The 22,765-nt window shown below is 35.6% G+C and overlaps 1 protein-coding gene and 1 long non-coding RNA gene across 10 annotated transcripts in view; one reads left to right on the top strand and one right to left on the bottom strand.

Annotated features, from left to right (window-relative positions):
• The window catches only part of Myo9a (myosin IXA), a 195,800-nt gene that overhangs the window by 52,398 nt on the left and 120,637 nt on the right, over positions 1–22,765 (bottom strand). For 6 of the 9 annotated variants that reach the window (XM_085844683.1, XM_085844685.1, XM_029481617.2 and 3 more), the window contains 11 exons: positions 22,013–22,159; positions 20,680–20,719; positions 17,518–17,640; positions 16,204–16,284; positions 13,670–13,780; positions 12,163–12,285; positions 9,822–9,971; positions 8,312–8,631; positions 6,099–7,694; positions 3,077–3,158; positions 2,323–2,538 (listed from right to left, as the gene is read on the bottom strand). In XM_085844683.1, the coding sequence (XP_085700809.1) occupies positions 2,323–2,538; positions 3,077–3,158; positions 6,099–7,694; positions 8,312–8,631; positions 9,822–9,971; positions 12,163–12,285; positions 13,670–13,780; positions 16,204–16,284; positions 17,518–17,640; positions 20,680–20,719; positions 22,013–22,159 (2,989 nt within the window). The remainder of the gene's footprint in view (positions 1–2,322; positions 2,539–3,076; positions 3,159–6,098; positions 7,695–8,311; positions 8,632–9,821; positions 9,972–12,162; positions 12,286–13,669; positions 13,781–16,203; positions 16,285–17,517; positions 17,641–20,679; positions 20,720–22,012; positions 22,160–22,765) is intronic. The other 3 variants (XM_029481620.2, XM_021171287.3, XM_029481618.2) reach the window with 2 other exon arrangements.
• LOC115031932 (uncharacterized) overlaps positions 1–22,765 on the top strand; it is a 113,011-nt gene that overhangs the window by 61,316 nt on the left and 28,930 nt on the right. The window lies entirely within an intron of this gene.

Here is a 22,765-nt window from a genome sequence, read left to right as displayed (position 1 = left end):
ACTGTGCAGGAAGGTGCTCTACAACTACGGGCATGCAGTGACTGTCAAGCAGGTGAACAGAGGCTACAACACCAAAAGGAGCTAAAAGCTCCAAGCAGAAAGCCTAACTTCCTGGTTGATCCCAGCGAGAGTTCCCAGTGTGAATAGTATTCTACCACTGAAAAGACTAAGGATTGTTACACAAGAAACTCTCAGGAACAGAGCAGCAGTTATAAAGTGCTAAGTTCTTCCATAAACAATAAACCTATACAGACTAGAGAACATAATTTTTCAGTAAGATTTATTACATATAAAATTTTAACTTATATATATATATATTGTTCACTGTATATACATATTCATTATTATAACTCAAATATAGGGCACTTTCATAACAGTTACTTAATCCTACTGTCAAGAGATCTGAGCTCTGTTTATATACATTAGGAGTACAGATCATTTCCAACTTCTACAATTTTCAGGTCTATAACTTATTTTGTTTTATCAGGGAGCATGTCCTGCATTTTTTTGGTTTTGTCCTCCACAGAATACCAACATTATTACTTAAAAACTGAGTCTAGCCTTTCATAAGAGATGAATACAATCAGAACATTTGAGAAATCTAGAAAAATTCTAACTGGGTCTAAATATAATTGAAACATAACAGTTTAACCCTCAAATATGTAATGACTCAAAGATCATTGTAAGACTCTTCTACAGTAAACAGACATTAAAGATTAGAGGGCCAATTTATATAGGGAAATAACTATTTCATCAATCACAGTTGTTTTAGTTCCTAATAGACTTAATTAGGGTTTCTATACTGTCATTCCTAGAACAATCACAGAATAAAGTGTGTGTGCGTGTGTCTGTGTGTCTTCTTCTATCACTCTCTTTCTCACTATGTAACCTGGATAGTCTGGCCTGACAATATGTAGACCAAAGTGGCCTCTGCCACTAAAATGCCAAGCGCTAGGATTAAAGGCTCATGTCACAATGCCCGGCTATCTCGGTTTTTTTTTTTGAGAGTCTCTCACGGAATCTGGAGCTTGACCATTTGGTAAAGCTGACTAACCACAGGTCCCCTGTAATTCTTCTATTTCTATCTAGCTCTGAGATTAAGGGCTCATACCAGCATAGCTGGTTTTTACGTTGGGTACTAGGAGTCTAAACTCAGGACCTTGAACAGCAAGCACTTTACCTAAGCAACAATTTTGGCCCCAAGAATTAAACTCTTCACCCTAAGATAACTGCAAGTACATGTTATATGGTGCCCTAATTTTGGTTCAGATAATAATAAAGTTATATTCTTAGCCAAAATAAGTACAGGTTTTTAAAAACTCAACTGAAATGTTTTAATTTCTGTTTAAAACAAATTCATACTATACATAACCTATATGGCTGGCTTGGTCCAGGATGACATATTTTGCTCATTAAATTATATAGTCTGTACTGTGTTAGAGATCAGGTTTGCATGTATATGCTTGATTATGTTAGTGTTTTTGAGATAGGGCTTTGCTTTCTAATCTAGCTTGGCCTTCAACTATGTAGCGTATGTTGGTACCAAAATTTGGCAATCGTCCTTCCCCAGCCTTCTGAACGTGTGATCATATCCATCTTAGTCTTTGAGAGACGTGGTCTCACTGTATGGTTCAAGCTGGCCTTATACTTGAGAGAACTGTGTTCCACCATGCCCACTTTCATTATACAAAATCCATGTTTCTTTTCTATTTCTTACCAGAAAGGAGAAGATAGGAACTTTAAAGCTTCCCCTACCCCTAATTTATAAGTGAATAGTCTTTCAGTTAAAGTATGAGTTTATTTAACAGGTATCTTACTCTATATACTGGTCAGAAAACTCTGACCAGTAAGTCAAATAAAGCCCACTGCCTAGTTCTGCATATTTATTAAAATGCCACGCCCATTTTCATCTTATTATCTATGACTGCTTTCACATGGTAGTGGTCAAGATTAAGTAGCTTCAAGCAACTAAAACCATGATCTACAAAGTCTAAAATATTTATTATCTGGTCCTTTATAAAAATTAAAATTAAAAACTTACGATTCCTACTCTAGACCTTTTAAGGTAAGAGAGTCAACATTTCTACATCAGTGCTAATTTAGATAATCTCAATTTTGCCTAATTTATCATTTGATATATACAACTAAAGTGCCCCTTATTTGAGTTCTATTAAAATTAGACTTAGCTTTTGTTGCTGTGTCCTGAGGCTTCTCATGTACAAGCCATTATATGGAAAAAAGCTGTGAAGGTTAGCTTTAGATTAGCAAAGACTACTCCGAGCAGATGTGCTTGCTGTTTTTTCTTATTGCTGTAAAAATTACCATTTCGGAGTCACTGTGAGAGGCCTGACCCAGGCTGGATACAGGCCCTAGCTCAGAGTGAGAAGCTTGGTCAAGGGAGAGAAGGGGCTCAATAATGTCATCGTAATCATCTTCCTCTGTATCCCCCTCCCCTTCGGCAAAAGTACCTCTAGTCAAGAAATCGGAGCGCGTCCGCGCCATTCGAGCTTTCTTTTTATGGGCCGGTCTGGCAACCTGCTTGACCAAATGATAAAACAAATAACACAACAATGTTTTGTTTTTGTAATTTGGGAGAAGATGCCAATGAAAGAGGGCTCATGAGTGTCTGGAAACTTCCCTCCATCCCACCTTGCCCTATGCCCTGTCTATTAGCAGAAGTAACAGGGAGGACCAAAAAGAACCCATACTCATTACTGTGAACAACAGATAAGGGTCCAAGTTAAGTCTATACCATTCTTCTCCATAGTGAGCTAGGTCACCCTTCAGTACCACAGGTCACACCAAAATCACCTCAACAAACTGTCCTTTTTTGCCTTAGCAACTACTGTCTTATAATTTGTACTTTTAAGGTACCATTCTTGACTAGTACACACCTTCCTAATTATAAAAGGCTTATTAGGCTACAGCTTCCTTTTGAATGAATGAATGAATGAATGAAGGAATAAATAAATAAATAAATAAATGGGTAGATAAGGTGTTCTACCTATAAAAATAGTAAATTCCAAAATAATGTGCAATTATTCTAATTAAAAGATAAATAAAATCCAATACTTACCTCTTGTTGCCCTGGCCCTGCTAACTTAGGTTTCCAAGCTGGTTCATCTTGTTTGTGGACTTGAGGATTTCCACTGTGTATACTTTAAATAAAATAAACAGGATTGTGTTTCAATTCCTAGTAGATATTCCTAAAGTATAGCATGAATTATAATTTTGTTTGTCTTTGTTTTTTGAGACAGTGTCTCTCTATGTAGCCCTGGTTATCTAGCCTTGGGCTCACATCTGCCTGCCTCTGCCTACGGAGTGTTGTGCCACCACACCCTACTATGAATTATAAATTAAAAGTACAGGACAAGTCAAAGAAGTCTATCAAATTCTATAAATAATTCCAAATCTTAGTCAATCCAGAATCTCATTTATTATATTTATTCTCATGCCTGTGCATGCAGGCATACACACATGCAAATAAGTAGGTAGTTGCACATGTCTGCATTATCCTGTGAAAGCCAGAGGACAACACTGGATGTTCTGCTGTGTTATTATCTGTCTGTCTCCATTAGATAGGATCTCTAACTGAACTTGGAGTGTACTTTTGGATTTTTTTGGGTTTTTTGGGTTTTTTTTTTTTTTTTTTGGTTTTTCAAGACAGGGTTTCTCTGTGTAGCCCTGGCTGACCTGGAACTCACTTTGTAGACCAGGTTGGCCTCGAACTCAGAAATCCACCTGCCTCTGCCTCCCGAGTGCTGGGATTAAAGGTGTGCACCACCTTCTTTATTCTTTTTTTTTTTTTTTTTTTTTTTTGGCTAAGATGACTGGCCAGAAATCTCCAGCAATGTTCCTGTCTCCACTGGCCACAGAACTAGGGTTACATATGTGTGCAGCCACACTCTACTTTAATGTGGATGCTGGAGATCCAAACTCCGGTCTTTATGCTTGTATAACAAGTGTTCTTAGCCACTGACCTACCTCCCAAGTCCCCAGATTTATTTTTCTTTTCCAATCAATAGTATAATCAAGAATCTACATGCAAGATGAATTCATAGAGGCTCCTGTGCTAATCACTGGATATATTCCACTATGGTGGCATACATTTAAGAAAGGCAGCAGCAAAATTAGATAAGAACAAAAGTCAAGGGGCTGGAGGAATGGCTCAGTGGTTAAGAGCACTGTCTGGGGCTGGAGAGATGGCTCATCAGTTAAGAGCACTGACTGCTCTTCCAAAGGTCCTGAGTTTAAATCCCAGCAACCACATGCTGGCTTACAACCACCCATAATGAGATCTGATACCCTCTTCTGGAGTGTCTGAAGACAGCTACAGTGTAGTCACATATAATAAATAAATAAATCTTTAAAAAAGAACTAAAGCTTAAAAAAAAAAAAGAGCATTGTCTGCTCTTCCCGAAGACTCAGGTTCAAATCCCAGCACCCACATGGCAGCTCACAACTATCAGTAACTTTACAATCTGACACCCTCACATACACCTACATGTAGACAAGACACCAATGCAAAGAAAATGAAAATAAATAATTTTTTAAAAAAGAACCAAAGTCAATTCAATAATAAGAAAATAAAAATTCTAAATCCCTTCCATCTTTAGGATTCTTGTCTTAAACAGGCTTTTCACATAATTATAAAATATGATAGTAATGAAGATCTTGTTTTACTTTGGGATGTTCCTATTGGTTAGGAAAAAATCACTTTCTGAACTCTTCGAAGTTTCTAACCACTATCTTACCTTTAAAATTTGAGGCTAATACTAACAATGGCAGAATAAGAATTGTTAATAAGCAAAATGAAGTATGCGCCAAACAATACAAATACTATAATACTGGGTTGTGAAAGTTTAATTTTGTCTAAAAAAAAAAACAGTGGCAAGACTATTTTACCATTAAATTTCTATATAGAAATAGACTGTCAGAATCTGGTGAAAATTTGAGCAGTACTTAGATTTTCATGGCACTAATTAATTTAGTATTATCAGTTTTAAAATTCATCCTTAGACTTCAAACTCCTTAGGAGTTATGACTTAACTACTAGCATCAGACTAGTTTAAAATAGACAATAACATACAACACTAGCTGTTAAGTTAATTTTTTCATTAGAAATCGTTTCCTTAACTCTCATAAATGAAGTTTGGGGAGATGACTCAGTGAGTGCCAGCTGTGTAAGCCTGGTGCTTGCTTGATAAACATGCATGATGTCCCAGGTTTGATCCCAAACATCAGAATTTAAAACAAACAAACAACCTAAACCAGAAAACAGCTTCTCATGACCTCTATGAGTTAAAATGCTTCCGTGGCTAATAATAAAAAATAAAAAGAATTCCCACTTATAATAGATGCATAAAGCACTTTGACTCTTGGAAATTAAGTCATATTTGGGCATGGTGGCACATGCCTTTAGTTGACAGAGACAGGCAGATCCCTATGAGTTCAAGATCAGCCTGTTCCACATAGCAAATTCCAGGCCAGCAAGGGATACATGGCAAGACCCTGTCTCAAAAATACAAAAACAAAAAAAGTCATAAAGTAGAAGATAGTTGTCAGCAACTGAAGAGAGGAAAAAGAAGAGTGAGTCAATTTCAGCACTATAAGATGAAAAAGACATGTTGTATAACAACTTACATAACAATTAATACTATACCATACACTTAAAATTTATGATACTAAGCTTTATATGTAATTATCATACAAAAAACAAAGACATTAATGAAGACTATAAATAGGCCAACAGCTGTGAGAAAACATGCTAAGTTCTGAAAAGCCTCACAATAATCAGTTTGGATCACTACACTTCATAGTCCTTCAGCAACCACAACATGTTGAATGTCTGGTACACTTATAAGCACAACATTGCCTTTTACAAATGATTTTTCAATTAATAAGGAAGAATACCAAAAAAAAAATGTGTTATCTACATCCAAGGATTCCTAGGATATAATTATCTATACTTTACACAGAGGCGGAAAAAACTCAGATTAGAGCAGCATTTATGTACACAGAGCAGAACACAAAGCTCTTCAACAAACTTATGTGAGAAATTCCCCCACTTAACATATAAAAATACCAATTTCACTTACAGGGGAGTAATATTGTCTTTTGGTGTGAAGAAAATGGCTCTTGAACTTCCCTCTCTGGAAGGGTCATCAGATCTGTGGCTGTAAGAGTGTGTTGACTTAAAGTGGTCTCTTTCTGTACTGCGATTATTAGAGAGTTTATAGGCAGCATCATGTTGGGTGCTCGTTCTTTCTGTCTTCGGTAATTCCTTGACAGTTCTAGATTGGCATGGGCTTCCTTTTTTTTCAAAGAACAGGGTGACAGGTCGGTCTTTTGAGGGTAAATGAATGGAGGGACTATCTTTTGTGGTAAGAGCTGCATCTCTTTTAGTGACTGCTGATGGGGAACCTAGTACACCAGCTTCTCCTTTACTCGGAGTATTTTGGATATACAGAGAACATGGCCTCTCTACTTTTTGTCTTGGCTGATAAAAGGATGGTGCCAAGACAGAGGCCTCAGTTCGTGATTGTTCAATTGTCTTGAAGGCCTTACGTTCCTTCTCTAAAATATCTGTCTGCTGACGAATCTGTTCCATCATTTCTTTTTCATTCTGCTGTTGTAACTTCTTTTGCCTTTTCTCTTTTTCAATATTCAGCTTTTCTAACTTCTTAAGCACAGTACATGAAGAATCCGTATTCAAAGGAGTCATCTGATCTCCTGAAAAGTGACACTTCCTGGCTTCTCTGTTAATATCCTGAGTAACAGTCGTCTTCAAAATGGCTTCTCTTTCTGGTAGTTTGTTTCTTTGGATACTTGTGTCTAGTTGGGAACTTGTTTTCAGAGCTTCTTGATGAGGAATATAAAAAAATGTAGGCAGACTGCTTGAAACAAAAGAGTCTCTCAGCTGGGGTTTACAGGTGATAGGTTCAGAACTACAGACAAGCTTTTCCTTTGCAGTCCCATTCTTCAAATGCTCTGAGTCAGAGGATGCTCCTTTTCCAGCTAATGTAGAGCTTGTCTCACTTGAGGCACTGAGGGCATTATCTTGTGATTTTGGATTGGTAAATGTATTGGGTGATGCAATTTTCAATTCTCCCTCATCTAAAATGAGAGACTCTGGTTTGCTCTTTTGGTTCTCATCACAGGTCAAAAGTTCTAAGCTCCCTTGAGAGCTCTCACTATCAGGTGTACCCTGTGGAGATTGAAGGCCTTCAGGCATCAATTCTGTAGACCATCTACGTTCCTCTGAAGGAGACATGCCACCAAGAGAACGGACTTTCAGTAATTCTAAGCTAAATATAGCTTGTTCTAATTCTCTCATTCTCCGACTTTCTCTTTTGGCCCGACCTACTTTTTTCTGATGTAGATCCTCCAAGGACTTGGGCCTCTGTCTTACAATCACATCTCCCTGTAAGTCTGTACCACTTTGGCGTCTGCCTCTCTCCTGTTGCTTGTCTGGAGACTCCTTTGAGAAGTCCATTGAACTCTCACGGCTAATTCGATTACTCTCTATCACAGATTTACATTCTTCTATGGCTTTCACTCTGTTGTCAAAGGAACGATCCTCCCACTCAGAAGGGTCTGAACCCTGGATCTCTAGAGATCCACATGCCTTGACATGCACCAGCCCATGCTCTAGTTTTGCTTCTCTCAGCTTTTCCTCTTTTAAAGCGTTACATCTATACAAAAATAGACAAAGTGGGTTATAGACAGCTCTTGGTTACCAATAAAGACAATTACATTTACTATATATTTTTCAATAGAAATACTTTTTGGAGGTAGAGCCTTGCTATCAAAGCTGGCATTAAACTTCACGCTCAAGTAATCTTCCTGCCTAGATCCCTTATTTAGGTAGGACTAGTATGCACCTCTGTACTCATGAATATGTTTCTAAAACTAATTTGATTGTACTTGTTCAAATTAGTCTCTTCTTTATATGAATAATTCCTAACTGAATAGCCTAGACAAAATGTTAACTGTATTAATAATCCATTAATATCATTAATTTAATACAGTACAATAGAGATCAATGTTAAGGTAAAAAAAAAAAGTTGACTATTTCCAAATTTATATGATTAAACCAAATGTACAAGTTTATTCTTAGCAGTTATGACCACAGGTTTTCAATCTGATTTAATTCAATGAACATTTATTTAATTTTGCACAGACAATACAGGTTAGAACTAGTAGAGTTTTATCACAGTCTAGTGATAAAAACATAATAACAAAAGTATTAAAGCAGAGGTTTAAACAAAGAACTATGAAATCAGAAGGAACTTCATTAAAATAAGATTACCTTTGCCGTGCTCGGAATCCTCTATATATTGACTGTAACAGGATAATTTTATTCCTTTGTTCTTTGTACTTCTTCCTTTGCCTGTAGCCCCTCCATCTTGACTGTATACAGGTAGCAGCCCTGTGCCTACACCTATAGAGTTCCCTCCATCTCTGCTGGATAATGACAGCTGCAGCTCGTAATTCCAAGTACCGCTGCCTCTCTAAGTGAGCACGCCAGGATGCCTGAAGAAGGGAAGCTGCACTAGCCATTATGAAAGCATCTTTCTCCACAGTCACATTTCTGACTTGCTTCTGATTTAGGTAATTCCTCCAAAATCGCTAAGGGAAAAGAAAAGAGAAAATGGCTGTCACATTACCACTCGTTTCATAGAAAAAGTAAAATAGGATAAATTTCTACATCTACACTTTAAGTATATGTAGCTAACTTGTTGGTGGTTAAAAATAACAACAGCTCTTTCTATGCTGCCACTGAGTTGTGTTGATGCTTTGGTTGGTCCAGGTTTGGTCCCACCTATAACCTGCTGCTGTGCACAAACAAAGCACTGCTGCTGTAGGTGTACTGGAACTTAATACTACTTTACAGGAGGTGCAAAAGATCACCTCTTCTAAGACCGAAATGCCGTAACAGATGGGATCCACAGAATTGCCAAAGCCTTAAGCAAGTGCCATGCCCATCTTTGCAGCCAACTGATGAGCCTACCTGCCATGTTAATGGAGACCCTTTATGGTACGCACTAAATCAACCTTACTAAAGCTGATGACAACAAGAAACTAAGAGAATGGAAAGGCCTCTGCAAAAATTCATCAAGGGAAAAATTCCATAAAGTAGCCGTTAAGGATTATGGCAAAACAAAAGCAAAATGAGACCCACAGGTCAGACTACTTATCCAAGGACAACTCAAATGTAAGATAATAAGTAAAAACTTGGCTCTTTAGAAAACAAAAGCCTAGGGGAGTCCCATAAAGGATGGGGCGTAAGGATTGGAGGTGCCAGAGGGATCAAGACCACCACAAAAACACAGCCTACTGAATACAACTGACTAGGACTCAAGTGGGCTCACAGTATGGGTCTGACCTAAGTGCTCTGTATGTATGTTATGGTTGTGTAGCTCAGTGCTCTTGTGAGATTCCTAACAGGGGAAGCAGAGACAGTCTCCTACTGGATGCCTCATCCAGCTGTGATGTGAGAATATATACCTAGCCCTATTTATAGCTTGTAATGCCATATTTGGTTGATGTCCCTACATGGCCACTCTTATCTGAGGGGAGGTTAAGAGTGGGGGCCTGTGAATCCGGGAGAAAAAGGTAGTAGGGAGGGGAAGGGAAACTGCAGTTGGGATGTAATATATAAGAGAAGAATAAATAAAAAGGAAAAAAAAAAGAAATAAGCATGATTCATTCTCATCACTAAGGTTTCATTATTAATGTTTCACAGTAAAATGGTTCTGGTTAATAAATGAAGGTGAAACAAAGTCACTTTCACATAGAGAATCCCTTTTTCATCCTACCTGAATAATAATAGATGCCTGTCTCAAATGAAGGAACTGCTGCCTAGAGAGCAAGACCCTAAACCACCGCTGCAACAGCACGATCCTACGAAGTACTTCCTGATGAAGCAGATCTTGTAAGTGCTGCCGTTCAGGCTCCTTTAGGAAAACCTATGAGAAGGAAGATGGACAAGGAATAAAGCTTAAGAAAAACTGAAAATTATTCATGCATTATTATTTCTGTGGTAAGCTTTCAGAGAACACATGTAATGGCAGAAATGCAAACAAAGCGCCATTCATCTATCATCTGGACTGAAGTAACCATTCTCAAACTGAAAAAAAAAGATACTTGCTCATGAGAGAAGAACTGGGAAAGTGAGAAAAGCAACAAGTTTCCACTGTCAAATCACTATGCTACATTACTACCTCTCATATGGAAAAAAAATATTACTATAAAAGATCAGGATACCACCAGATAGTGTGACACAATTTTTGAAAATGTTGGATTAAGGGGAAAACTAAAAGCCACAGATCTTAAAAAGTGATTATAACCTGAAGGAACCAACGATAACCATATACTTGAAGTCTAGTGTACATTAAAGTCTTCGTACTCCCCAGAGCCAGAAGCAGGTATATACAAAGTATAAATTAGAAAAATCTCTTTGAAATAGAACTACAGTTCATCTTTAGGAGCAGTCAGATATTATATAACAAGAGTTAAAGAGTAAACTACTAAGAACTGGAGATAGACAATCCTATCTGAGCAATTAGAAAAGTTAAAAAAAACTAAAACCACTCGATGTTAACCTTCACAAAGTACTGTGAGCTATTATGAAGCTACAGTATGGAAGTGGGGGTTATATGTCTTATATTTTGTGACAAATGCTCATATAGCCCAAGCTGGCCTTAAATTTCTATGCAGCCAAGAATGGTAGTGAATAAGTGGTTTTCCTGATACTGCAATCTAGTGTTTAGATTGTAGGTATGTAGTACTGTTGCCTCAACAACAAGGAGGATCAGACAGTGCAAGTGAGGAAGATAGATAAATGTAATCCATTGGGATTATAATTGAACATGAGGTCAATATATAGAAAGCACCAGGGAGGGTATATGGGACTTTTGGGGAAGCATTTGAAATGTAAATGAAGAAAATATCTAATAAAAAATTATTTTTAAAAAATTGGAAAACTCAAAAAAGCACCATTTTTAAGTAATTTTAATAAATGGGTAGAATAAATTTTTTAAAATGACTAAAATAGAGCAAAAACAGCAGTTTAATATTGTCAAAGAAATACAGAGGAAAGGAGCTAAGGAGAAAAATAAAAGGGGGGGAATCAGGATAGAGAAACAGGCTGAAATATGAGATTCATTCCTAAGGGGGGAGGGAATCAAAAAAGTTTTTACAAAAGGATTAAATCACAGGGTAAGCCCAAGATGATTATGGTTTTTCTCCTTGAAAATTGGAAGAGGAGAAGGAAGAGGAGGAAAAAATATAAATAAAAGGTAATAGTTGAAAATGGCAGTTGGTCATTACTACATAATATCTTAGAAATAGTCTGAAATATAGATGAAGCTGTAGTCAGAAAATTGGCCAGAAATTCTAATGATTAATACTAATTACATTTTATTTTAGGTTGTATGTAGGTCAGTTACCAACTATAGATGTCAGTTCTATTCTACCTATTATATGAGATCTGGGAGTAAACTCAGGTTATCAGGCTTGACAGCAAGCACCTTTATTGCTAAGCCATTAAAAGTAAAAAATAAATAAAAAGAATAAAGGTCCTGGGGTCAGTTATGAACCTAAAATAAAGGGAGAACCAACTCCTGAAAATTGTCTTCCATGGGTGTGCTAGCATTCACACATTATCCATACACAAACAGAACAACAACAACAAATCAAATTTATGGGCAACCAAGATAGCAGAGTGGGTAAAGGCACTTGCCACCAAGACCAAAAACTTGAGTCTCATCCCTAGGACTCACATGGTAAAGAGAACTGATTCCACATGTTTTCCTCTAACTTACACACACACACACAGAGAGAGAGAGAGAGAGAGAGAGAGAGAGAGAGAGAGAGAGAGAGAGAGAGAGACAGGCAGACAATTATAGAAAGGAAGGTATATAGGTAGGTAGATAGATAAATAGATGAAGAAAGGTAGGTAGATAGATTAGATAGATAGACAGATATAAAAAGGAAGGAAGGTAGATCGATAGATATGTAAACAAAAAACCAACTAGCTTAATCAATTTCCTTGTAATAACCTGAAGCAAACTATCTTTTCATAAAAATCATAGACAAAGAAAGGTATTATTAAAATATAAAAAACTCTCAATTTTGACTAAGGCCATACACACTTACCATGGTTTTTCCAACTTGATAGTTATCAGAATTAATATTTATTTTTCTGAAGAAATCTTGAATATTAAATTTAGATGGAATAATATGTTGGGGAAGAAGTACATGAAAGTGGCTAACAAAATCCTAAAAAAGTAAAACGAAAATGGTATCAGATTACAAAGTACTAGATGAGTAATACGCCCTAAACAGACTATCCTCTTATTGATGGGTTTCTCAGCCTTTTAATAAAAATAAAACTTTATTTAAAGTGAGGCAACGGGGGGAAATATCAGAATACTCTGTAAGAGAGCAGTGAGCCACACAAGTGAAGGTATTCTAGGGCCTGTTTAATCATTCTTTTAAAAGTAAAAGGTAAACTGGGAGGGGTAGAAAACTGATAAGAGAGAGTAGATATGGGAATAACCAGAAATAATTATATATATATACATGCATATATATATATGTGTGTGTATATATAATATGTATATATATTTCATATATATGTATATATATATGAAATTGTCAAAGAACAAGACTTATTAATAAAAAAGTAAGGTGAAAAAGACACAGTATTACTTTAAAATATTATAAATAGGAGGGGCAGGAAAGATGAATCAGTGATTAAGGGCACTGGACACTCTCCCAAGATCTGGGTTATAGTCCAGGTATCTACACACCTGCTAACAACAATCTGTAACTTGTTGGGGAGAATGTGACACCTGCTTCTGCCCTTCAAAGGAACTATACTCACATGGTGCATGTGAGGCACATGCAGGCAAAACACCCATAAACATAAAATAAAACTAAAAACATCTTCTGAAAACATAATTTTAAAACCAACAGAAGGAAAGATACTGAGTTTGAAACATTATGCTACCAAATGGAAATTGAATTTAAAAAGAAAGGCAGAAGTTCATTATTCTTTTTGAGAAAAAAAAAGTTATTTAGCAAGAAACTGAAATCTTAGTAAAGGGGTGATAGGAAATACATCAGCTATTGGAACATACAATTGAGAATCAAGTTTTCTCTTTCCACACAGCAAAAACTGCTTAGTTCCTGAAAGGTTCCAATATAATTCTTACACACAGAACAGATTGCTGAATAACATTCTATAGCTTCATAGATAGGACATCTTACTAAGAACACTTCAGGGAAAACCAACTGAAACATTTTATTTGACTAGTTAATTCTCATTGAATTATTTCAATTATGGGGAAAAAAATCAGTGTGAAAACTGCTAAATTATGGTTAAACTAAACATTGGCAAACATTCAGAGCAAATGAGGATAGCCAAGTACTATATTCTATCATGACATATGTCCAACATACTTCTGTCCTTCCAAAAGACTGGGTAGTCTCTTAATGCTTTTACAACTTGTATAAAAATAGTAAAAGAGGCAAATGAGTCCCGAAGATATCTATATCTATAGATATATAAATCCAGATATGTAGAAACAATTTATGTGATGTGAATATATGTGTTTGTGTGTGTGTGTGTATATTTAAATATATGAAAGAAACATATAACCTGGAAAGAATATTTGGAGCTATATCCAGATTGGCGAATTCTAACTGTTTCCAGCATCCCAGTGTACCGAAGCTGTCTTAGTACCAAGGCATCACTGAATCTTAAGGGCAGCTAAAACAAACAAAGAAAAACGTTAGTATTCTCCAAATTCTGATTTGTCTTAAAAGTACAGCTGAACTTTAAGTATCCAGGGACTGACTAAGGGATTAAGATGCAGTTGAAGTGGTAACTTATGAGAAGATGACTGCTTGCCTTAGAGTAATGAAGGAGAAATCTAAGCTCCTCTAGTCATAAAGGCAAAGGACCTGCAATACTCAGTAGAAATGTAAATGTCCAAAGCCCTCACACACAGCTCAGTGACTACAAACTAATGGCACTGATACATTTAACCAAGGGTTGTTTAGAATTTTGTGTCTCATCAAGATGTTTATCTAGTACTGTCACCAAAAAATAACTTACCTACTTCATTTGTCACCTTGGCTTAGAACTGACAAAATTCTCCTACTAAAAGGCAAAAACTGTTTATTTCTATAATACTTTTGCTTACGACATAGGCATCAAACAGAAAAAGAGGAGAAAGAATCCTGTAGTCCTGGGAATGTGAAACTCCTTTACTACACAGGCACTCACAGGAAAGAGGCCCACCACACCTAGGTATCTCAGAAACTACTTTTCTAAGCATTCTAAAGAGATGTATTTGTAGCTTCTTATATTACTTCCAGGTTAGTCTCATAATATTATTTTTAATAATCCTCTAAGTCAATCCCAAATGGAACATACAAGCTATCAAGGAAAAAAATCAAATGAATAATTTATGTTAAATGATAATGAAAGCTAACATATGCTGCAGGATATTTAATCACACTGTGAAACTCAAAATTGTATTTTTTCTTTTTTACTGGAAAAACCTGTTTCTAGTTGTTAGAAATTAATTAATCCAAGAGCTTTCTGTTTATTGTTATCAGGATTAAATAAAGTCAACCTTAGGACAAGAGGTGAAGCAAACAGCCAGTTGACAGGAGTGAACATAGAAAAAACATAATGAGTAAGAGGAAGTCAAGAGGATGGATAGAGAGATGCACAGGAAGTAGAAGGGAAGGACATTCAGTTTGTGGGGGTTCTGAGACGTTGTGGAGAAGAACAACTTCCCTCTCCTTCTGGGATATGGGCTGAAAAGGACACTCCGCCTTCTGGGCTGGGTGTTTTCTCTGCCTCTCTGAGCTAGCAGGCTTTCACCCCAGCATCTGCATTCTGAGTCGTCATTGGTAAAATTGAATGATTGAGATTTTGTTAAAAACAGCAAATATTATGTGTTATATGTATAAATATATGTTACATATATTCAGAACTTATCCTGAGACCTGATACATTTTATTAACTCAACTTTTGAACAGTGAGGTCTCAATAATTGAAACTTAAACTTCTATTCAATACAAGCAGGAACTAAGCACTTCATAGCTGTAAGCTATTAAAGGACTATGAATTTAATATTATAATTACAGTAGACCATTACACAGATGAAATATGTAAGCCATGGACTAATGAAGCAACTCAACTACAGTGTGTGTGTGTCTGTGAGTGTGTGTATGTGCACCGGGTATATGTATACCATAACACACATGGGGAAGTCAGAGGACAACTTATGAGAATCAGTCTCCTTCTCATGTGGGTTCTGAGAACACAAAGGTGATAAAGTTCGACTCAAGAGCCTTTACTCACTGAGCCATCTAGCCAGCCCCAACACAAAGCTTTTAAACAGCAGAAGTGCAGACTGATTATTAAAATAAAGTAAAATATAGCTGATAATTCCTACAAGTTGTCCTTTGACCGCCACATGTGTACTGTGGCAATGTGCAGATATGCATGCAAATAAATAATCAAGAAAGATGAACTTAATATCTACTATATTTAAGCTTTTTAGATACAAGCTATTTTTCCTTTAATGAACATAAAAATGACAAACATATTTACACATTATATTTTGTCAAGTACTAATTAAAGGTACTGCAATAGAAAAGGTATAGGTAAAAATTTCTTTTTTTTTTTTTTTTTTTTTTTGAGAAAGGGTTTCTCTGTATAGCCCTGGCTGTCCTGGAACTCACTTTGTAGACCAGGCTGGCCTCGAACTCAGAAATCCGCCTGCCTCTGCCTACCGAGTGCTGGGATTAAAGGCGTGCACCACCACCACCCGGCAGGTAAAAATTTCTAAGCAAGAGACATAGACTATATACAACAGAGGAGACTAATTAGTTTTTAAGAGTATATAAAATTTTCACAGGAAATAAATTTTTTCTCATGGAATTTCAAGGGGTAGTAATACTTTCCTCTCAAATTCTAGTACATACTGAGTCAAATCCACAAATAACTTATAGATGCATAAGTGTGGAAATATAAAGGCTAGCTATAAATAATAATTTATGGAGTATTATTTTCTGTACAAAAAGTATGCACAGTTCTTCTCTATCTTGAAGGGAATTCAGACTTCATTTTGAAGTAAGCTGAGTGATATGCTGGCATGTATACAGTACTTTTACCTTTTCAGCATTTGAGCGAATACATTTTACAAAATATGGTTCTGCTTGACCAAGTGTCTCCATCAGCTTGCTTAAGGAGGCCTGCAATAAAAGTTGTGTCATTAGAATGCTCTTTTAATTAAGAGTTGACAACAAGTGACTTATAAACAACTGTGGCAAAATATGAAAAAAAAAAAAAACCAAAACAACCTTCTATACATACATAGAAAAATTTGTTTCTGAAAAGGAAATTGTGTGTAATCCCATTCGGGTTAAATCAAGAATTGCTGAGGATAACTAATACAGTTTAATCTTAATCTTAAAAATAGATACTCTGGCAATAGCTATTATTGCAGATGCATTTCAGAACAATCTAAAGAGAGAATAATTATTCACTGCTTTTCACATTCAATAAGTAACTTTATTCAAATGCACATTTTGGGTAATTTTATCTCTGTTTTTAGGTAGGACCTTTATATTTGTTCAAGCTTGACCTACCTGTAACAAGCTATGTAGCTCAGGCTGACCTTAACTTTTGATGTTCCTATGTCAGCCTTCAGAGTGCTCGTATTACAGCTTATTTGACCATGCTCTATCCTGATATTCTTCCATTCTGACCACCTTTTAAAGTCATCCAGAAAAGAAGCATGACCTTAATTTAATATCTGTAGAGGATGCAGTGATGCTCTCTCTTCTATAGCTGGTTTTGTATATATATTCCAGTTATTCTGGCTAGTGGCATACCAGTTTTTGCTAAAGAACCAAAGCTTTTTGTTTACTTACTCCAACCGTCTTTAGGTTTTGTTTTCCTTGTAAAATTTTTTACAAGATTGATTTTATTTATATGTGTGTGTGTTGTATGTCTGTATATGTGTCTCTGTGTGTCTGTATGTATCTATGTACTATATAGCACCGCTGCCCATAAAGGCCCAAAGAACCTGATCCCCAGGAGGTGGACTGAGGTTGTGAGTCACCTTATGTGGGTGCTAAGAACCCAACTTGAATCCTCTGCAAGCATATTTGCACTCTGACTGCTAAGCCATCTCTCCAGCCCCTCTTCCTCTCATAGCTTCACAGAATTCTATTTATGTTTTTTTCTTCTGTCTACTTGCTTTGGGTTAAACCTTTCTAACTCCACTTTCTATTTTATTAAAGAAAAACCTTTGATTCTTGGAAATACAATCTAACTCCCTTTCTCATAAAAGCACTCAATACTATGGCTTCTTACACATATGAAACATATCACATCAATGATCTTGTAATTCACTTTGATTCTTCAACAATCTAGAAAAACAGAAACAGATTTCATTTGGCATCAGTAGAATAGGTAATAACCTGAAACTGAGCGCTGATACTGGGAGGTTTCTTCTTCTTGTGCAAATGAAGAAGAGATTTGGTAATTCGATCCTGAAGGGTCAATCTTGTCAGATGCTTCAAAGAATTTACCTCCAGCAAATGCTAAAGACAAGGAGAAAACATTATATAAGTGTATGTGTAATACATAAAAAATATCATCAGACAGCTTTAATTATTTCCAATTGTGAAAAATGTTTTTTTTTCATCAAAGTGCTTACACTGATAAGGGCTCTACCCCTTTTCCTCTGTGTTGATTAATCATGTGTGAAGCTCACCACTCATCAATGGGATGAGACACCCTCTACATGAATTATAAAAGGCAAAGCCATTTAATTTTAGCAAAGGTGTTTACTTGCGAGATCTGGGTTCTGGCATACCCTTCAACATTCACCTTGTTTGAAACAGTTCCTTATTCTGCTACTACATATGCCAGACAGACCATGAGCTTCTGGGAATTCTTCTGTCTCTAATTCCCATCTTGCTATACAAACATTAGAAATATATAGAGATGCATGCTACTTATTATAAACAATCATAGGTGACTTCTTGGGATTTAAACTCAGGGCTTTAGGGTTATGCAACAAGTACTTTTACTCAATAACTCACCTTTCAAGTCTGTCATTGTTTTAAATTGGTATTTAACACAATTTTGATTACTACAGCTTTTTAGTTCATTTGATTACTAAGGCTCTTTAAGTAGCAACAGACAGCATGACACCTCAAGCTTCATTCTTTTTATTCAGCCTTGCTTTGACTATTGAGGAACTTTGTGTATTTATGTTAAAACTATTTTTTCCCACTTCTGTGTAAAGTGACATGAAAATTATAGGAACTACATCCCATATAAAAATCTGTCAGTCCCAATAGGTGCTAGAGATTATCTTTGTATTTTTTTCTAAGCCATAAATTATAAAGCTCACTTTCCATTCTTTGTGTTGTATTTAATTCGTCTCATCAATATTTCACAATTTTCTAGAGACAGATCTTTCACTTCCATGATTAATTTTACTATTAAGTATTCTATTTTATGGTGCTATTATAAACAGAATTGCTTTTATAATTTCTTCAGATAGTAGAGTAGTCTATTAAAGCATGACTTTTTTACATTATATCTGTTCTCAAACTTTACTGAATTCAGAAATTATTTTATAAGAGGACTTTTAGAGATTGCTTTAATAACATGTCACAAGTTAACAGAGACTATTTCACTACTTCCATTACAAGTTGAGTGACTTTTGTTTCTTTTTATAAAGAAGAAACTGGTTTTTTTAATTGCCTAATTTCTCTGGCACAGACTTTTGATATTAACTTACTAGAAGTGGCAAAAATAGGCATCTGTATTATGATGGTTTGTATATGCTTGCCCTAGGGAGTAGCACTATTAGGAGGTGTGGCCTTGTTGGAGTGGGTGTGTCACTGTGGGTGTGGGCTTAAGACCCTCATCCTAGCTGCCTTCAAATGAAGATGTAAAACTCTCAGCTCCTCTAGCACCATGTCTGCCTGGATGCTGCTATGCTTCCACTTTGATGATACTGGACTGAACCTGTAAGCTAGCCCCAATTAAATGTTGTCCTTTTATAAGTTGCATTGGTCATGGTGTCTGTTCACAGTAGTAACACCCTAAGACATGTATCATAACCCTATCTTTTCCCCATTTAATAAGAAGTGCCTAGCTACAAAATACATAGCCTTCAGTGTGTTATCACCTAGGTACCAAATGGTTTTTGGTCCCTACCATTCAGTTTTATACTTTTATGTTTTCACATTACTAATTAGCACCATTTGTATGCAGCTTGAAGAACTGCTTATAGTATTTCTAACAAAGGACATGTATCATGTTCTAAACACTCTCAGCTTTTGTCTGAAACAATTTGCTTCCATTTTGAAAGGCAGGATTGTTAAGTAAGGGGGTTATGGGACATATATACAACAAGATACAGCGTTTAAATTTTTATCTTACTATTTTGATTATACTATGTCTTGTATAGGTCTCTCTAGATTTATATTATTTACTGCCTTGGCTCTGGATTGTTACTTACTTCCCTAGACTTGGGAACTTTCCTGCCATTATTTCTTTGAAATAATATTCTGTCCCTTTCTTTCTGTCTTCAGATACATTAATAATATGCAGATTCTTCCATTTGATGGTGTCCCTTAAGTCCCTCAGACCATTTTCAGTCTTTGTCATTTCGTCTCCTTGATCTTATCTACTCATGAATCTCTCTACTGAATTGCTAGACTTCTGCTTATACTATATCTCTTATCTTGGAAAGGAAATGCAATAAAAAATGGATCCCTTAAATACCTGCTTAAAGCCTCTCCCCATGGTCTAGAGCAATGCCTCTCAACCTTCCTAATCCTATGACCCTTTAATTCAGTTCCTCATGTTCTAGTGACCTCACCCATAAAATTATTTTTGTTACTACTTCATAACTGTAATTTTCAGTGTTCATAAAAAAAGTTTTATCAGCATATGCACATACTTGTTCAGTTTCGTATTATCTAGAGTTGTGTTTATACTACAACAGCAGACCTAAGTATTTACAACAGACTATTTAACTCTTTATAGTAATACTGTGTAATATCTGTAATACATGAGAGTTATATAATGACTAACTAGAAATGTTCTCAGAATTCAGATTTTCACTTTAAGCTGGCTCAAAAAAAATTAAAGTATCAATTATAAAACAGAACGAATATTCAGAGCTTTTATAGAAACTAAAGGATGGTATTTGTCACAAGTAATTATCTACCTGAACTATTAGGCTTGTCCATTTCCTAAAAGACTTTGTTACTTTTAAAATGGGATCAACTGGTTGGAGAGATGGCTTAGCAGTTAAGAGTACTGACTGCTCTCCTGAAGGTCCTGAGTTCAAATCCCAGCAACCACATGGTGGCTCACAACCATCCTTAATGAGATCTCTTCTGGATGTCTGAACACAGCTACAGTGTACTTAGATATAATAATAAAGAAATCTTTAAAAACTAAATGAATAAAATGGAGTCAACAAAGTACACATAGTCTCTATTTTGGAAGTAAATAAGGTTTTTCTTATCCTTGATTTATAAACATTGGTGACACAAATAATAAAAAATAGTTACTTAACAAGGAAATAAAAAAAGTTTTTCCATAATACTCACCTTTGGAAGAACAGGTTTTGACCGGAAATTTTTGTTTCTCCTATAAAGACAAACATTCATTAGAAGAAGAAAAATAAAAAATCTACATTATAAATGAGTGATAAAAGAGCCTTCTCAAGACACCTAAACCCCTCCTTTGGAGAATGTGGGCCCTCTACACAAAACCTTAACTGACTCAATCAAGCAGATATTACTGAGAAAAAAGTAAGAGAGGACAAGACATGGAGGGAGTACCAGCATTGCACCTTGGGAATAAGCAGAGTTGTACCTGAAGATTAGTGATGTGGGACTGTACTTTTGAACCCGAAATTTCGATTTCTTATATGTAGTTAGGGTTCTACTTTCCAACACCTACCAAGATTTATTTCTACCATTTTAAGATTTTTAAGATGTGCCTAAATTTCATTAATAGTTAAAAATACACATTTCAACAAAACATCTTTCATTTTAGAAATTAAATTTTTTCTATTCATTTTTCCTTCGCATAAACGAAAATGAACTTTTTTATTAAGGGTTTGGAAAAAGAGCAAATGCAGCTCAATGCTTAGAATGCTGGCTGAGAAGTTATAAAGGCCTGTCATGAATAGGTTCCCCTACCAAAGTAGTACTCCTCTAACCCTTGGTTTTACTATGATAGACTATAAAGTGAGGAAAGTGAGATAACACGTTTCTTAGCATTGTTGAAAGAATTAAGTGAGTTAAGACACATTTCCAGAGTAGAGCAAGACTTATGTAAATTACTATTAAGCAATTACTTCCATAGAGATTCAGGACACCAATTCAGTTATAAATCTAGTTTATGACACATTAAAATAAATGCTTAGAAAATGCCTAAAATACGTTAATTCTATCAACTAAAATCTATTGGAGTTTAATGGAACATCATGCCTAGTTATTTCCATGTCCAAACTAGTTCTTCCATCAGGTAGTGAAAGGTAAGCATGAGATGACACTACACATGCTACCACTCGCCATGTGCATCGGATTTTCCTGTCCAAGGGCTAGATTTGAAGAATAGTAATTGTAAAAAGGACAAGAAATCCTAAAAAAGCTAAGTTTTTTGTTTCTCTAACAGGAATAATAATAATCATTCTCTGAAATTAACACATTTAACCAATTCTGAGTTTTACTAGTGAATAGGGAAACTGAAAAAGAAAACAAAGTAATGAATGATATAATGCATTACTCATAGTTTTAAGAACAAAGTACATTTTTTACTCTTTTTCCATCAAAATTATACCCATGAAAATAATACTTCATCTCTCATTATTTGTTCAGTAAGAAAATTTAGTAAAATGGTCCTTTTAAAAGTCTCTTAACAACCAATACTGACGTGAGAATTCCATGAGCTCTTTCCAGGAGTTTGCTGCTTGCTGAATTAGCAAATATCCCATCTTTATCAAGCAAGGAAGTATTGCTAGTTGGTAGTCTGCTTTGGCGAATACCAGTTCTGACATTCCAGGCAATATCAAATGTGTCACTAAAAAAATTAGTATAATTTGCTTAAGTTAGTATATTATTGAAATGGAACATTAAAAGATGCTAAGCAGCATAAAATACTTTTATTACAATGACTACCCATCAAGTGGAACTTCCCTGTCCCTCAGAAAAAAGTTTTAGTGAATTCAGACACATTCACATACAAATGTACAGGTAAATGAATACATCATATAGATGATATCGTTAACATACTGTCATATGTAAGCTGTGTGCTTTATTTTAGTATATAATAGACTCTATGATGACTTTCTTTTTTTTCCAGAACTTTCAAAAACTCCCATTGGGATTTATAATACTAATAGGATACATGAATCTACGGAATATCTATTTTTTTGAAACATTCATAGACACACATGCTCCTGATACATCAACCAAACATATTAAGCTGTTACTACAGACTCAGTGCTATTATCAACAACTAGAGGCAGAAGAATGAATACATTACCAGTAATTATAGCATAATATTTAATGAAAGGCTTTCCAGGTAAAGATAGTACATTTAAATCTCCACATTAAAAAATACAACTAGGGCTGGTGAGATGGCTCAGTGGGTAAGAGCACCCGACTGCTCTTCCGAAGGTCCAGA

This window comes from Mus caroli, unplaced genomic scaffold, assembly GCF_978045245.1.
Source record: "Mus caroli unplaced genomic scaffold, Mus_caroli_1 scaffold_11, whole genome shotgun sequence".
Taxonomy (NCBI): domain Eukaryota; kingdom Metazoa; phylum Chordata; class Mammalia; order Rodentia; family Muridae; genus Mus; species Mus caroli.
Note: the sequence above shows the minus strand (reverse complement) of the source record. Positions and strands in the feature narration are given on the sequence as shown.